Source organism: Pyxicephalus adspersus, chromosome Z (assembly GCF_032062135.1).
Source record: "Pyxicephalus adspersus chromosome Z, UCB_Pads_2.0, whole genome shotgun sequence".
Lineage (NCBI taxonomy): Eukaryota > Metazoa > Chordata > Amphibia > Anura > Pyxicephalidae > Pyxicephalus > Pyxicephalus adspersus.
Window position 1 is genome coordinate 51,235,043 of NC_092871.1, and position 18,671 is coordinate 51,253,713.

The following is an 18,671-nucleotide window of genomic DNA, read 5'->3' on the forward strand; positions in this document are numbered from 1 at the left end:
TGGAACCCTTTGGCTATCTCCCAGCCTGGAACACTCTGGCTCTCTCTCAGCCTGGAATCCACTCTGGCTCTCTTTCAGCCTGGAATCCACTCTGGCTCCCTCTCAGCCTGGAATCCACTCTGGCTCTTTCTCAGCCTGGAATCCACTCTGGCTCTTTCTGAGCCTGGAATCCACTCTGGCTCTTTCAGCCTGGAATCCACTCTGGCTCTTTCAGCCTGGAATCCACTCTGGCTCTTTCAGCCTGGAATCCACTCTGGCTCACTTCTCAGCCCCTTGCTGATGGATTCCCCTCAGCCTCTTGCTGATCCATTCCCCTTCTTGCACCTGAGTGGAGGTGGATATATCCCCAAATCACGGTTGGGTCAAGGAACCCACCCTTTCACTCCCTTGGCCGGCTCCAGGGCCCTAAAGTTCCTGTTTTTTTTCTTCTAAAAACCTCATACAAATACTATCCCTAAATTTCCCTAAAGCCATTACAACACTTTCCCTGACTTTTTTTAATATATTATTATAAATTTATATTATAATACATTTTTATAATTTTATAATATTGTTGCACAGTATTTATATAGCACTATTATATAGCATTATTTTCACAGCACTGTACAAAGTTCATAGTCATCTCACTAGCTCCCTTTCAAAAGGGCTCTGTCCCTACCAAAGTCATATGTCTGAGGTTGATTTAGGGGGTAAGCGGAATAAAACTAACTGCATGTTTTTGGAATGTGGGAGGAATCAGGAGCACCCAGAGGAAACACATGCAAACACTGGGAGAACCTGCAAACTCCATGCAGATGGTGCCCTGGCCAGGTTTGAACCTGGGACCTAGCACTGCAAAGGCCAGAGTGCTAACCACTGAGCCAACGTGCTTGCCTCAATAGTCTTCTCAAGAGCTCCCAAATGCAATAAATAAAATGCTTTAATGGGATATCATTCAGGAGCAATGGGCATTCATAGACAGACCAACCTAAGCACTACTGTGATGGTGAGTCGCTTTGATTAAAAGAACTGAAATTCAAAGGATGAAAGGGTAAAGTCAAGAACAGTAAGGCTGGGTAGACATAGGCAGATCTGCTGCACTCAACCAACCACCTTTTTTTTTTTTTTTTTTTATTCACAAGGTGTGAAAACTGGTGCCACATCCAACTTTACCTACGCTATTTTCTAACACCAATAGATGGACCTTGAAAGGCACCTCCTAATAAATCACAATCCCTATTATTTCAATTAAACTATATTTTTTTTAAACATTAAAAATTTTTTTTTCATAATGTACAGTTATACATATGATGCAAATCAAGTCTCATATTTGGACCTGTTTTGCAGGATCTGCATTCTCAGGAGTTGGGAGACTGACATCAACACAAGTGATATATTCTATCAACTAAAAATATTAGTACCACTCACTGCCACATATTCCTGTAATGGCAATCCGCTAATGGAGCCAGACGGGCATCACTGATATCTGCAAACAGCTCCAAACCAATTGTTACACCACCTCCAAAATGACTATGTATTTGGACTCTGTTGCACTCTATATATTAGGGTGTTCTTATGTAGTGTCTCCTTATATTACTGAGCAGTGAGCTCTCTACATCTTTAGTTGTTAGCAGCCAACCAACTGGTCCAATATTTTCTGACTCAAAATCAGTTGGCCACAAAAATGTTTAAAATGTGTTGTCTGTGTACACATTGGAATGCGCTTTTTTTCCTTTCCTGTCCTTACAAAAAGTGATGAGGAATATTGGTTGTTGTTGGGCTTTACACCCTGTGTGTACTGCTGGGAATAATTGGCAAAGATTACAAAGAGAAAAGTGTTTTATGACAGTTTTAGAATAGTAGAGGTGTAGCACCCTTCATGTAATTGAACTGTAGACACACTGAGCACTATAGTCCCACTGTGTTTTCACACTATGCAATGTGCATAGGAACTTGAGGTTAAGGAACCAAAGTTACCGTACAATGTTCAATTTGGGAAGGAGGAGAAAGGGGCACAGCAGGAAAGAGGATTCTGGTGTGTGGGGAAGAAGGGACACAGTCGTGGTGTTGGGGAAATCTGAGCTCCTGTCTCTGGAAAGCGTGCAGAATCTAGCAAGAGAGGAAAGGCCACATTCATCCAGTTTATAAGTGCCTTATCCTGTCTAACACAGCAATGAAGGGAACACTGTTGTTTATTCAGCCCCTTCTATTGGTTCTTCTGCTATATCGGTGCTGCAGAACTGATTCAGTGTTATCACTGCTGACTTTTAGTCTTTACAAAAGTGAGGCCGGTTACCTCATTGCCTGTTATGCATTGTGATACTTCTATGGACTAGGAGCTGCTGAGTGGCTGAAAGCAGTGCAGTGCTCACTCACTGCTACCTCTGTGTCACCTTGAGACTAGTCAGAGCTGCAACAATTTCATAAGCCAATTGCAACTGCGGGAAATTCCATTCTAGTGCATGGAATAGTAGACTATTGTAAAACTGCTGGCTGTTAAACTCTGTGTTCTAGGTGTGCACACCCTAGTGTTTCATGAAGCTGTCATTAGCTAGATTTGCTGCATTACTGAGGTAGCCTCTGTGTTTTGTAACCCCCTTTGGTTTCAAATAATACCGTGCCGTGCCTGTTGCACTGCCATCTGCATGTTGTTACTGGGAGTTTGGGTTTCACCAGGTTGGGTTGGAGCGGAGTCATTACATTTGCAGCTAACACTCAAAGGTGTGCTACAGTGGTGGATGCAGAAATAAATGGTAGGGTTGTTTATTCCTAAATTAGCCCTTAAGTGTAAAATGTATATGTGTATCCTTATAAACTTTTTTTTAAGGGCTAGTCCACCCAAAAATGATATTATTTAAACCATTTAGGACACCTTACATAGGGCTTCTACTTTTGTATTTTTTTACGTGTGTAATGGGAATTGCAGCAGAAAGAGAGGTAAAATTTGTTGTAATAAGATTTGTCTACCAAAATGCCTGAAATGTATATAAGGGTCATGATTTATTTGTCCACCATCTGTCAAAAATATTGTGTTCACAGACTCTTTTAATCTACGGCAACTTGGTGTCGCAGTGAATGTTTCTAGTACCCCTGCATTTCTCCTACTTTTATGGTTTAGCTTTGTTTAAAACCTCAAAAAATGAAAAATGTGAGAAAGCATTTTTAGTTTTATTCACCTTGTGTTCAAACATCACCAGAACATTTTTTATTGCTGCCCCTTGGGGGTTGTCCCTTTTCACTGCTTAACCAGCTTTGAGTCTTCCACACTCCATTAATAGAAAGCCATTAAGAGTTAACTGTCTGGTATTTGAAAGACGGGTGATCTGGGGGTTGTAATTGGTAAAGCCTCAGCATGAATTCATAATGCTTTTTCCCACAATAATCTATAATAAAAAACAGCTCAAATTACCCTCCTGGTATTTCATACTGTAATGGCTGAACATTGCATTGAGGCAGTCAGATATTTTTGCAGATCTTACAGCATGAAATTCAAATGTGAAACTGAGTTTTCAAGTTATAGTTACATATTATTTGTTCATTCCTGAAAGAAGGCCAACTAGATGTTATTCAAAAACGAAAACAAGATTAAAAACTCATAGTGACTACTGCTCTTCAAAATGTTAAGCCTAATCTGTGTGCAAAATTCAAATGGTCCCCATTGCTTCCTCCCACTCTAAAGTATAATAATTCAATAGATATTCTTTTAATATCCTTGTGTGTCTCTGGACCTTTCATGTTGTCTAGACCTTTGCTGGCAGGGGTGTTAACAATTATGTACTTTAACCAACCTGCACCTTGTAAAATTGTAAACAAGGGATAATATTTGTAAGTTAGTGGCATAAAGTTTCATTATTTTATGTGGTCAGCAATAAGCCAAGCAGGTTAAAATACAAAGTCAGTTTACTGACAAACATACAGTATATAATAAACTATTCTTCATAGTTGTGATAGTTTCAATTAAAAAATACATAATTTTCAGGTACATTTAGCAGGTTTCTCATAAAAAGAATGTGCACAATCATGATTGGACATGAAAACAAGAAAACATAAAAAATTGTTTGACATTTGACAAATGTTGGCAAGTGTGAAAATCTTTCTTAAACCATGTTGATTCCAGGAGTTATTCCTTTAAATTATCCTTTATGTAAAGGTTTTTTTTCCTCACAAAACCCTGGATGGATAAATTGACGTAACTATGTTCTGTTTCTAGGAGCTGGCCAGCTGTGGATGGAACAAAAAGGAAAAGCACAGCCTTGCCCCAAACGTTGTGGCCTTCACAAGAAGATTTAACCAGGTATGGAGTGTATGGAGGCTGCAGCAGACTGAATAAGTTTAGAAAATTTGCCAACAGCTAAAGTTTTGAAAAGCAGAAAAAAACTTCACACAGGTGTCTAAGGGCTGCTGTATTCTACTACTGTGTATATGCTACTGTCTCTTCTTAAAAAATACTAATAAGATGCAAACTCTCAATGCGAGTTTGCATTGAAAGTTTGGATGTGGATGTGAACAATGTGAACAAACTAGGGCCCTGCAGCAGCGATACCTGGATGAAAATTTAAACCCTGAGTAAACCACAGATTTATCTTAGGTTCTTACTGCATGTCAGCATGTGGTATATTATTTAAACCCATTCTAGCTGATCAAACTAAAAATGAATGTGTATACAAAGTAATCTAAGCCAACTAAGCCAATATAAATTATTTCCATATTTGCCACATATATAAAAGTGATGGGTCTTTGTGATTCTGATCAAACCAGAATTTACTGATTCTAGGCTGCCATTTTCTAGCACTTTGTTGATAATACCATTATTGCTATATTGGAGGTTGGCTCCCAGGAACAAATCACTTATCTATAATGTGCCTTAGTACTCAATGTTGGTGCAGCTAAGCTGTCATTTCAGGGATTCAGGGTAAGAGTGTAATAGGGGATTTGTGGATTATAGGCAGCTATTACAAAAGAGAGTGTGAGTGGGTTTACTTATAAGCAATTATATCATAGCAAATAAAATCTTTGTTGATAAACTGAATGTCTCCAAGAGTATTGCTCGACAGCAGTGATTGACGACTGACACACTTTTCTGAGCCACTTGCCGCACCATGTGTCCCTTCCTTTCTTTGTAGAAAGTAGACTATTAGCCCCTTTGTCTGGTCACTAGTGCCTCTCCAGCTGCTGACCATAAGCAAACACACATTTCTGTCTTCTTACCTCCGGTAAACCAACAACTCAACAAAAATCACCATATCTGCTCAGCTTCTTTCCCAAATTCTCTTTGCTCATTGTTTCCCATCAGACCCGGACCATTTCTGCCACTTTATTTTCTCTGCAGCTACTTCACACCCACTGTTAGATTGGTCATCTACTTAATTGTGTTTTACCACCTCTATGAACACTTACAGTATGTGCTCTGTCTAAATTATCGGAATTCACAGTTAGAGAGAAGGATGGCCACACCTGGAACTTTCTAATGGACAATAATGCTATTAACTTTAGGAAACCATACCTGGTATATAGGGTGTCCTTCAAAGAGGAATGATCATATCAGTGTATTTGTTGATACCAGGCTGTCAGACATGTGTAATTCAATCCCTTCAGCTAGCATAAGCAGTTTAAAAGGGAACCCTTATCAGAAGGAGAGCTAGTAAGCCAACAGCCTGATTCAGCTGGCTTCAGTGGGTTAGCCAACACAGGAGCTTAGTTCTTAGTACTTAGTACTTTGCAAAAGAGAAGAAGGTATACATTTAAATAGAAAGTCACAGCTCCAAACACCCCAGTGTTAGCGAAAGCTTTTTTCTATTATGAGGTTCACAGACCTCTGATTAGAATGATGAATGTACCTTACTATATTTGAATGCTGCACCCGCAGCACTTCTCTGTTGGGGATCTGTTTATCATCCATGAAATCATCGTCCCCTAATGCATTAAGGGAACTCAAATACCAATGATATATGTTTGTACAATCTATCATCTGTTCATATGGAGTGGAAGCTGAGATCACTTTTTTCCATATTTCCTATGTAGCTGCTGTTGTTGTATTTCATGTCACCATGAGAAGGCTTTTGAAGACAGACATGCCTTGAAAAATTAATGGAAACTATCTGTCTGGAATTTTGGCCTTATTAATACACAGACGACTTTTCTTTATTTTATGAGGCAAAAAAAAGTGTTTGGGTTGAGGCATGGACAATTATCTTTGATCTAAAAAAAATTAAATCCAGTTGGTTGGGAGTAGTGTTTGCACCCGGAATTAAAATTGGAGAGGAGGAATTAGAGCAAGGGTGACTGATATCCAATCTGTATACATATTCTGAAATGTGGGGGTGCAGAGGCATGTTAAAAGTTGACCTAGCAGTATAAATATATGTATACATTTCACATATGTATATAAGTGGAACACTTTTACATGAACAACAACAGACGTGGGAACCTATATTTAGATGTCATTAGATTTCTTTTTTCCCCCAGAAAAATCTGAGCCACCACTGTTTAGGCATTAGGCATTTGTTTTAAACATCCACAGCGGGTGCAAATAAGTACTGAACACATCAATATTTTTCTCAATAAATATATTTCCAATTGGGCTATTGATATGAAATATACACCAGATGTCTTTACCAACCCAAATAATCCTCACAAAAAATCTAAATAAATATGTCCACAATGTTATGTATAAAAAAGTGGAATTGCACAGGGAATAAGTATTGAACACATAAAGAAAATAAAAATCTTTAGTCTTTAGAAATAAATCCTGCCCTCTATCAGTGAAAATAATATGAGCTGGTTTAGCCCTAATTGATAACCTATAAAATAGTTTCCCATTACCAGGGTATTACAGAAGAAGCATCTCATGATGTGTATAAGCATATAGCTCTCACAAGACCTTCACAACCTTATTGTTGCAGAACATACTAATGGCATTGGTTACAGACATATTTCTAAGCCTCTAAATGTTCCAGTGGGCACCATTGGGGCCATAATCTGGAAGTGGAAAGACATTATTTCCTCTCAAACTGGCCACGGCCAGGTGCTCCTCGCAAAGTTTCTGACAAAAGAGTTCAAAGAATATTCAGAAGAGTTGCCCAGGAGCCAAGGATCACTTGTGGAGAGCTCCAGAAATACAGGAATACTGGAATTAGCAGGTACAGTTGTTTCAAAGGAAACATAAGTAACACACAATAAGTAGCTAACATGGCCTCTATGCATGCTTACTGTGCAAGACTCCACTGCTGAGGAAAAAGCATGTTTAAGCTCATTAAAAGTTTGGACAAGCCGGTGAAATACTGGCAGAATACAGTCTGGTTAGATAAAAGACCAACTCTTTGGATGCCATTGCACACTGCATGTTTGGAGGGGAAATGGCAAAGCACATCACCCAAAACACACTAACAGTAAAGTTCTGAGGTGGGAACATCATGGTGTTGGGGCTGTTTTGCAACATATGGTACTGGGAGACGTCATATAATTGAAGGAAGAATGAATGAAGAAATGTCTTGCAAGGACGAACATTTCAGCAATGATCCCAATTACACAGTACACAAGAATACTCTTATTTGGTATTAGAGAAAGAAAACAAAGCTGCTAGAATGGCCCAGTGAATCACCCGACTTGAATACAATTGAAAATCTTTGGAAATTGAAAATCTATGGAAAGAACTAAATATCAGAGCATGCATCTAGTTTCTTCATACAAGAGGGGCCTTAAAGCTGTCATTACCTACCAAGGCTTTTATACTAAGTATTAAATAAATTTCAGTAAGCATGTTCAGTACTTATTACCTTTGGCATTCCCTTTATTACACACAGCTTAGTTTATGGACCTATTTGTTTTGATTTACTTTTATGTGTGAATTACTTGTGTTATCGACATCTAGCATAAACTTCATATAAATAGCCCCATTCGAAATACATTTACTGAGAAAAATGTTGACGCCTACAGTACTAATTTCCCCCTCTGTATATTCTAGACTGAGATACTGGCTCAAAGATGATGTAATCATATATACCCTGGTGCCTATTTGCTAACAGATATTTGACATAAATGATCCCTTTTGCAGCCTCTTGCCTTGTGACCTGCTACAAAGTAACAATATACAGAGGGATAACAAGGCTGTGCCCAAGGACATCTTTTTAAGGATAAAAGGTTGTATTAATTTTGTATGATACAATTGGTGAAAATTGTGACATATCAGAATTAGGAATGCAGTCTTGTACAGTTATAAAAGGTTCATTTTATGTGCTGAATTTGAGGTAAGTCTGCATTTTTTATTTAAGTGGTCACTAATCTCCTAAATTTTGTCTAACCAAAACATTAATCCCGAAAACTTCTTTGCATCTTTATTCTAGCAGATGTTTGCATTAAAATGGGTATAATACGTGTTTAGGGTGACTATCTCTGTCAAGATAAACCCACTATGGCTAGCTCCTACTCCACTGTGCAAAATGCCAATTACTTGCTCTAAGCAAACTTCAATGAACACATGATGCTAACATGTGGCAGACAGACACAGTACAGGTAACTGACCTTCAGCATGCAATAAAAATGGAGAATTGTTCACGTATAAATCTAAACAGCCCACACATATATGACACATGAGATACTAAGGGGGTGTAACTACATGTTCAAGGCTGAAAATTGTAGAATTATGCCCCTGTATATTGCTATACAATTTTGTATTGCTGTCTGCTGCTGGCCATGTTCACCCTCTGTATTGGTCCTGGCGACCATTGTCCCTTATACAGATGGTAAAAGAAAACCCAAAATTTTAGAGCTGTCACCACTACAGAAGGTGGAGGGAAAGTCTGTAATGGAAACTTTTGTTAATTGCATTAAAGAAATTTACTCTTATTTATTTTTGCGTTCCTGGGACAGAAAGTGAAGGGTAAACTTTCGCTTTTGTTTTTCTCTATGACAGGGTGGCACTTGCATTGCTCCCCTTCCCTTCTCATAGGTTCAAGTTTATCCAATGCAGATGTGCATTTTGGGTGTTTGCATGGTTTAAAATGCTGCTTACCAGTCCATTTGCTTACTGCAACAATTTTCTTTTGGTTTTTTTACTTTACTTTAAACTGGTAATTTTAAAAATACCGCACTTTCTGTCCCTGTCTCTACACTAATATCTTTTTCTTCATCTTTATCTACACTATCACCCTGGCTGGATTTCAAATATGACTGCCTTCATTCATTTGAATTAAATGAATATATTTATAGGATTTATACTTAACACAATTGTATGTACTTGCTGAAAATATTCTTAGCCTGATGCATCCACCGGATCCAAGACTGGTAAGTTGTAATATATTACATTTTGTGTAATGAGAATGAGAGGCTCCCATCATCCTTTTATCATTTGTATTTATTTCATATTATGGAGAATATAACAGGAGTAGAATTGTGACACAAAACATTTATGAGCAGGATGAAAACATCACTTTTGGATGGAGTTTTCAAGCATGGAACCTGTCACAATATATGTAATAAACATACCTACACATATGGATGTTTTGTTTACTCTTTTCTTAATATTAATATTAGATAACCAAGGATAAATGCATTAGGCAACATTGTCCCATTTTGTTACTTTACCTTTTTATTTGAAAAAAAAACTGACACAAGTGGCTCTGTAGGGGTTAGTAGTAATAGCAAATCACCCACTAAGGCCTTACAAACATTGGACCAAAGGGGTTAAGGGATTAAAATGATTCTGTTCGTTTCACTTGCTGTCACAGAAACTATGATTGACAAGTTGAAAAAGTCATACCTTACCCAGTGCAAAAAAAATACATTCCAATGATTTAAAAAGAAGTAAGCCAAGTTACAATACATCACAAGATTTAGTGTGTATCCTGATGCAGAAATTTAGTTTTGAGGAAAGCTTGTAGTACAGCACCCCAGGTGAAGAATGTAGAAGTCTCTACAAGATTGCTGTCTTGTTGCTTTACACAAAATAGTAAAATAGTGCAAGTTACCCCTAACAACTAAAACAATAAACCATTAGTTTGGTTGAAGTCCAAACTCTTGATGTTATATGTTTATAAAATTTCCTAGTTATGTTTCTCTTGCAGTAATATGACTTGCGATATAATCCTGTGTTCTGCCTGTGTGTATTCTTTTCTTTGTCCTTTTCCTGCATTCATATCTTGCGTTTGCTGCATGATCAACATTGTGCCAAAAAAACAAAACAAAACACTCTTTTTTTGTCTCAAAAGATCTCACTCTTTATTTTCTGCAGTACATATTACAAAATCATATAAAGGTGATTGGGGGTTCTTTTCCCATACCTTCTGTTCTAGCCAACAGTCACCAAATAAACGGGAAGTGGCAAGATTTTTCCTCACTACTTGCTCTTGGTGGTTGGGGGCGGATCTCCTAAACAGTTACATACTGGAATAAAAACTTCTCTAATCATTCTCCACTTGATCTCAAATTAGAAAAAGAAAACTATGGCTGAACTTTCATACACGTTTTGTGTCTTATATTCAGTTACATGTATGGGGGAATAAACCTCAAGTATTCTTTTTTTTTTTTAACGAGAAAGTGCTGATTGGTGGGTTGGGCTTTCTCAGGCAATTTCTATTGTTTTCCTCAAGCCCAGCATTTGGGGGACGTCACGTTCTCCTCCCTCTCCTCTGGGCAAATAAAAATATTTCACCATTATGCCAAAGAAATCCTGGAAATGACCACATGGAAAGTATCTGCCTCTTTTCATTACAAGGGTCATTAAAAGATCATGATTATATAATATAATAGAGCCCCAGGGCAGGCCCCTTCAACCACAAAGATCTCCGTAAGCAGCAGGGACTGCACACTTCAGTCCACGCTTGGCTGACTATCGCCTATCTGAGCTCATTTCTACACAGTCTGGAAAAAATGAACTTCGCTGTTAATGCGAAACAAGGCGGCTGGTATTTGTAAAGGATAGACAGGAAAAGCAAGGCAAAGTATTATTAAATTTTACTGTATTTTGTTTTGTACCCAAAAATAAAACTTTTTTTCTACCACAAGATGCCAGATTGCCTTGGTTACACCCAATAGCTTTGCCTTGTTTTTCATTAATTATCCAAAACTCAAAACTACGTTGAAAGATTAGTGTTTAGTTTAGTAGTTATTTTCTTTTCCAAGGCTAAGAGGAATAATTTGACATTAGGCCGTTTACTGATATTTGCAATATATTGTCTGCCTCAGTCAAAGCTATTTATTTGCTAATACATTTTTTTCTAAACAATTCACTGATTTAATTTGTAATCACATGTTTCTTTAATGTGCAGCGCTATACTATTTCAAGTACCACCTTGGTGTAAGTGAGAACAACAATGAGACTTTGCAGTCATTATATTTACTAGAAAGCAATGATATCATGGGTTTAATATCTCTTGATTTTTGTTAGAACAGATCCTACACATAGTCAGATGTATTCTTTAAATGAACTTGCCAAATATTCTTTAAATGAACTTGCCAAATCGAGTTTACATTCATCTCTCAATCTTTAGACACTGAAGAGAAACTATATTTTCAAAGTTCACAGCCTAAGTTCATATCTTATATGGATGCAATTTTGGCAGGGTTCTAACAATATGTAAAGATTTTTTAATGCTCACAGTCTAGGCATTGTTTAACTTTTAAAAAAAAACTAACTGGAGTGCTAATCATCAATTTAAATGTGTGAATAGCAGACTTCATATTTTAAAGGTTTAGGCAGGGATTTGCTTCCCCATTTCCTCAATGACTAATGATATAAGGACAGAAGAAAATTCAGGAAAGGGCATGAGAGGTGTAGCAATCACAGATTTACAGAATGGATGTAGTTAAAGAAGGGGGATTCTTGCATTGCAGGTCCTTGGGTATAGGGAGATGCACAGTAGTGAGATGATACATTTTAAATAACAATTATTAAATAAAAAAATATTGTGGGACTGGTGGTTGGAGGCAGGAGTGGTATAGATCCAAAACTGCAGATATACAGCTAGGAGGCTATAGTCATGGTAGATCATATACACACTCATATTCATTGATAAGAGGAATTCCAGGCAAGAGTAGCTTGCGTAAGTGTAGAGTATGCATTTTTTTTTATTTCAACCTGTGCCTGTATCCTAACAAATACTCACTTTTTAAAGTTCAGATCCATTGTAAGCATGTTATAAGCCTGCTGGTTGGTTGTTTAAAGTGACAGTCAGCAAACCCAGTAAGACCTGTGTCCCTATACTAGAATTTGGTTTCTCTTTCATTTCTTCAACAAAGCTGCTTATTAGCTTTACAAATGCTTTGAAGGAGCTTGAACTCTTTTAACATATCATGAACATAAAAATTTTAGATTCAGATTAGTGGTCTTAATCTGTGCAGTTTGCCCCTTCCCAGGCATATAGCAAACTACCAGAAGCCACGAGCTGCATCATGGGTCATTGCGTTAGCACACATTGCTCTTGTGTTTGCGGTTGTTGTGCAGTTTTTCCTCCAGAAGTGAAAAAGCAACCACATGACCAAAAGCAACATGTCACATCTAGGACTCAAAAAACCCTGCTGCAATACAACCATGTGCAAACACATGAACAAAATTGTTTTCAATCAATATAATTTGGTTGATTGGGAAAGGCTAAGAGTGCAGTTGGGGCCCTGTGGCCAATTTACTGCACATCTTACTTTGCAGCATGAAAGTTTTATTGTGAGGTTAAAAATATTTTTTTGTCTTTTCTGTCCTTTACATTCAGGTCAGTTTTTGGGTTGTACGTGAAATCTTAACAACGCAGACACTGAAGATAAGAGCTGAGATTCTGAGCCATTTCATCAAGATAGCCAAGGTGAGATTCTGAGCAATGTTGCTGGTTTCGTTAGTTACTTTTCCTGATTATCCAACAATTATTATTTGAGCATAAACATTTGTATTTTCAGATTTTGATTTAAATTACACAATGTGACTTTGCTATATTTACATAAACTTGCTAAACCAAAATGGCTGTTACCTTTGCCTTCTTTTTCATAGCGTTTTGTTACTGGAAACATGATGTTGGTCCTTTTCAAAAAGGAAGGAAAAAAAACGTGGCTGCTCATAAATAGTCCTATACAGTTTAATTTTTAAATTTACCCTGATCACTGACCATTTCTTAAGTCCCCTTATATAAATGAATACACAGAAGCCAAAAGGAGTTAATTGTTCCAAATGACTGATGTAAATCCTACAGTTCAATGTTATAAACCCGGCTTGTGAAAAGATAAACATGAAATAAATGCTGGTTTACTTTTCTTCCTTTCCCTAACATTTTAGGAAAAGTTCAGCTTCAGTTGCATTTGTTTGATGTGGGCTAAATGCAGTTTGAACACACTGTACACAATTAATTCCTTTATCGCTATATCACCACCAAACAAGCATTGATACAAGTCAATATATTTCTATGCTTTTTTGGGATTTATCAGACCAGGCATCCTTTTTGCCAATCTTCAGTTACCCAGTTTCACTAATTCCTACTGTAGCTTCATATTCTTGTTCTTGCCATACAGAAGTGAAGTCCGCTGTGGCAGACCAGCACATCACTGTAAAAAAAATGTTGTTTTTTGAGCAACTGTGAACTTCCTCTCTTCTGACCGTTTTCCATATTAAGGTCCAAATCACACTTCACGAGCAACAAGACTTAAAAAGTAAAACAAAATTATTCACTGTTTCCATAAGTCATTAAATCCAAGCCAAATTAAAGTGGCTTCCACATTTTTTCATTAGGAAATACAGCATATAGTCACTTACCAGCATTTCTAAGATGATTCACAGCTAAAGTTGCTAAGTTTACACATTATCCCCCATTCTAATCACAGACAACTAAACCTCCTAACTATGTGTGCATGTTTGATGCATTTTATTTTGAGCAGATTTTGTTTTACAGATTTTTGTGGCCCTATTTAAAGAAAGAGAAGGCTGAATTTATTTTATTAACAATATTTCTTTTTTTTTTGCAGAAACTTTTAGACCTGAACAACCTCCATTCTTTGATGGCGGTAGTGTCTGCATTGCAGAGTGCGCCCATTTTCCGGCTGTCTAAGACCTGGGCTGTAAGTTTTATGTATTCTCGTACATCTAGATCTTAGTTGTATGCAAAGGATTGGGCACCATTTGTTTAGGTTATTTTTTTTTAAGGTGTTTTTTTTTCATTCATTGGTTTAGGATTAGGATTTTTTTCTGTCACTGCATGTGAAAATCCAGTGTGTCATCTATGTCAAACAAAAACTGGTCTACTCTGGTCTCTATTTTTCAGCTTTACATCCTAGTCTAGGTCCAGCTCCCATAGTTGTGACTGTTTATTAACAGGATAATTGATTGCTTATCGTGAGGTCATTCCTCTGCTTCACCTATTATAGAAAGCGCTATGCTGAGCAGTGCTTACTGTGCCTTATTCTCTCTGAACAATCCTTTCTAAGCAAAAGGTCACTTTAGATCACCAGTTTACCATGGACAGCCAAAACTTTTGTGGATTTAGATTTACCGCTCCATAGCAACTCTGTAAGCCAATATTTATCAAAAGCCTAAGCTTGGAAACTGGAAAAGTGATGTCAGGGTTGCTGGGTTTCCTTAACAGCTTCCTTTGACAACTGTGTGGCGATTATTCAGGTTAAAACATTATGGCAGAAGGAACATTGTGTGTGTCTTTCTGCATTAAACACCTCCCTGATTGTGGATTTTAAAATTGGGACTTTAGTTTCACTTCAAATATTCAGCAACTGAAGACCTTTATGATATGATGTTGGTACTTTTTTAGGCTGCCTAATGCCAACAGTTTTCAGGTCTTCTCATTTCTCTTTTTCTTCTGTCCAATAATTACTTCAAGCAGTGTTTTATTCTGTCACAATGTTTGCAAAAATCCCAGCATACAGTTGCTGTTATATGTTGCCCATTTATGCCATAGCATTAGCAGTGATATTTTAAACAGAAAGTTTGAGACGTTTGTTTAAAAAAATCTTTAAATTCAATTTGTTTAGTCTAAAAATTTGATTATCTTTCTTTGGAAAGATATACTAAAAACATGTGTGGAAACTAAGCTTTGTAAGCAATTTCTGGGAATATTGAATATTTCTCTGTCTACGTATGGGAATCAAAATTAGAATAAGACCCACTATAAGAGCCGTAAAATCTGTGTTTGCTCCATTCCATGCTGGCAGTTCCATACAGCTCTTTTTGGTGGATATGCTGTGACAAAATATAGCAGACTCTGAATATGTTCTAATTATTACCAGTTCGGTTTTTGTCTAGAATACGTGCATTACTATGAAATAATATTTCCTGAATTATTGCTTTGCACTGTAAGCTCTGGTGTGGCTTCAGAGAACTAAAGAACTCTATTAGTTTGGTTATATGTAAAAAAAATTTTTGTAGCTCTTTTAATGTAAAAAAAAAAACAAACATTTTGAGGATGTCACTATTAGTGTTGATGTTCGAATTCGGGTTGTCCCTATATTCGACCCGAATATGGCTGTTCGAATTCGGGTATACCCGAACCGAATTTTGCTGCATTCGACAGCAAAAATTCGTGAGGAAAAAAAAAAAAAAAATTTTTTTTTTAATTATTTATTTCGTATCTGTTTTTTATTTTAAACTTGTTTTTTTTATTGTTTACAGGTTATCCTACAATGACATTATGAATCATAATGTCATTGTGGGATTTCTGGACCGTGGGAACTGTGCGGTCACAGCTAATTGAAAGCAGGTGCCTTCAATTAGCTGTAACCGCAAGCAATAGGAGGGCAATGAATAGAAATAATATGTTCATTTATTACCTCTACTGCTCTGTGATTGGCTGAGAAATAGACCAATCACAGAGCAGTAGAGGTATGAATGGACATAGTAATTCCATTCAACCTCTATTGCCCTCGTATTGGCTCCAGGATCAGGGCTGTCAGCATAAAGCTCCGCTGATTGCTCCGCTCCCTGAAGAAAGGGAAAGCCTGATCAGGATTTCCCTTTCCTCAGCAACTCAGGGAGCAGAGTTCTCCTCCATTGAGTTCAGTGGAAGCGTTTTCCCCCGTTTATCCAGCGTTTTAATTTTTTAAGTTAAATTACACAAACACACACATTAATAAAATAATTTTAAATTAAAGCCTTGTCCTATTTTTTACTTATATTTTAACCCTTTCAGGGAATGAGTAAGGGGATTTATGTACCCCTGTACTCATTCCCCAGGGTGGGGCGGTGGAGATCTGGCAGTCTCCTTATTAAAGGGGGCTTCCAGATTCCAAAGTCCTGCTAATAATGTTTATAAAAGCCCCCATTGTTTTCAATGAAAGCTTTCATAAAAACTTAAAAACGCGTTTTCCTGCGTTTATCCAGCGTTTTAATTTTTTAAATGTTGCAAGCAACGTTTAAGATAACGCTCAAAAACGTGCCTGAAGGAAACGTCCTGGTGTAGATTAGCCCATGGGAATGCAGTCCGTGTAGACTAAAGCTGCATACACACGTCCAATCATTTTCGTTAGAAACAACCGATGAACAACTGATTGGCCAAAAAAGGGACCAAGGACACCGACGAACGAGGATTGTCGTTAGAAAATGAACGACCGCCACGGTGGATCTGATTGGCGGACGATCTTTCACTATCTATCATGTGTACGGTCGTTCAGTGATCGTGCATGTTTCTGCGGTACACTTTCTTCTTTACATGTCCCTCCCTGCATCGTTCAAACGATTGTATCTAGCGTGTGGAGACTGTTGGGGGATTATATATGAACAATCATATTGTTACAGCATGTACAGAATTGTGCACAATATGATTGTTCAAGTATAATCGTGCATAATCGTTGATCGGACGTAATCGTTCATTTTCTAACAATAATTATTGGAAGTGTGTACCTAGCTTTAGCCTAAAATAGATTTGACATGTGCTCTTTAATCTTCATGTGAAGTCCAGAGGTATGTAATAGTGTTATGTATCTTTTTATAATGTATCTTTTTATGTATCCTTTTACAATGTATCTCTTTACAATGTATCTTTTCATGTATCCTTTTGTAATGTATCTTTTTACACCTGTTTGGAGGCTGTAGAAGCTCTACACAGTGCTGAAACAAACCCGAATTTTTCTCCCATTGACTTTAATGGGATTCGAATTCGAATTCGACCACCCGAATTTTTTTGCTATATTTGGCCGAATAGCTGTCGAATCGAATAGTGAGCTATTTGACCAACACTAGTCACTATGCTGAAACATACACAAAAATGTCACTTTTTAGTTCCTGCTTATAACCAAGTCCCACAATGTAACCCTCTCCCACTCTGCACTGTCCAAGTTTTGAACGGCTCAGATCTATACCACTTTTCCTGCTTCATCTCCGCGCATAACATCCACCTACGTTTATAAACATTCTTATAGGCCTGTAGAAATGCAAACATTTTGATTTTACCACCAATGCAAATTTACCAGTTTAGATTGATCAATTCCCTGAATTGCAAATGAATCTGTTGGTCTTTGGGTTGCATTATATGTGTAGTAGTTTTTTTTAGCTTCCTTTTTTTTTTAATAAGACAGAACTTAAATTAACTTTTCACTGTGCAAATTCTTTTTCCTTTATCATTATTCAGCTAATAGCTGAGGCTAAATATTCTGCTGGCCTCTAAATAGCAATCTTGGAGGCTGTACCAGAGTCCTGTGTCCTGGATATTGTAAATCTGTGTCCCTGAGATAACGCACACAGGGTTGGGAAAATGCCTTGTGATGGATTGAGAATGTGTTAATTCTACAAATCCTGGTGCATGAATTGAAATTTCTCTGAATAAGCTGACAGTGTTCAAATAAGCTTGGTGTCATTTGGTTCTTCTTGGAGATAAAATGTGAATACATGTGACTTTATTTTATGTTTTTAAGGAGTCCCTGGCAAGACATGCAGTTTAGTCATAAGTAAATTGTAGCGATGGCTTCCTAGCTGTATTTGAATAATTCTTTGTTCTTAATAAGTGGTTTGGCAAATTAGCTGACAGTCTAGCCTGCTATAGGTTCAGGATCTGCTAGGTGCTCAGAAACTAATGTTTCAAACCAGCAATTACAGTCTGATTGTTCTGAGCCAGGAAAAGGAATACCCAGTTTGTAAAACAAAAATATTCAATAGCAATTCTTGATATTAAGTAGGTTTACTAATGATATTTCATTTATCTAAAATTTGCTGATGTTGACATCGATTTTAGTAACCCATTATTTTGGAACTGCAAGCCTTATGATGTGCTTTGGCCAGCTGACATTCTGCTCACCCCTTATTAGTCAATCTACTTTTTCTTAAACTGAGAGCAAAAATAACTGTGTATACAGGATAGTTGTACATATAGGTTTACATACCCATGCAGAATTTGTGAACTGTTGTCCACCATTCAAGGGTTGCATACACGGTAAGGGTTACTCTTGAATGTTGAGGCTGATCATGTACATACGAGTTGACATACATAGGTTCCAGTTAAGGGTAATTAAGAGTAATTAGGAGTGTCCACTTCACTTCAGGTCAGGTTTTTTTTTTTTTTTTTTTTTTTTAATACAATACAGCTGTTTTCTGAGTACCCGGTGTGCAAAATTGTTCATTAGCAAAATCCCTAAATAGATGAATAAATCTAAATATTATACACACAGGAACTAGAAATAACCCAAAGTCCTTCTTCCTCCTAAATAATCTATAATGTAATGTACATATATATTTACTTATTTATACCTTTACATAATTACATTGTAATTCTTCAGGAAAA

The 18,671-nt window shown here is 37.1% G+C and overlaps 1 protein-coding gene across 8 annotated transcripts in view; it reads left to right on the forward strand.

Moving 5' to 3' along the window:
- RALGPS1 (Ral GEF with PH domain and SH3 binding motif 1) overlaps positions 1 to 18,671 on the forward strand; it is a 380,912-nt gene that overhangs the window by 101,892 nt on the left and 260,349 nt on the right. For 7 of the 8 annotated variants that reach the window (XM_072431079.1, XM_072431084.1, XM_072431083.1 and 4 more), the window contains 3 exons: positions 4,190 to 4,273; positions 12,681 to 12,770; positions 13,918 to 14,010. In XM_072431079.1, coding sequence (XP_072287180.1) covers positions 4,190 to 4,273; positions 12,681 to 12,770; positions 13,918 to 14,010 — 267 coding nt within the window. Of the gene's footprint in view, positions 1 to 4,189; positions 4,274 to 8,047; positions 9,262 to 12,680; positions 12,771 to 13,917; positions 14,011 to 18,671 lie in introns of those variants that run through there. The other variant, XM_072431086.1, reaches the window with a different exon arrangement.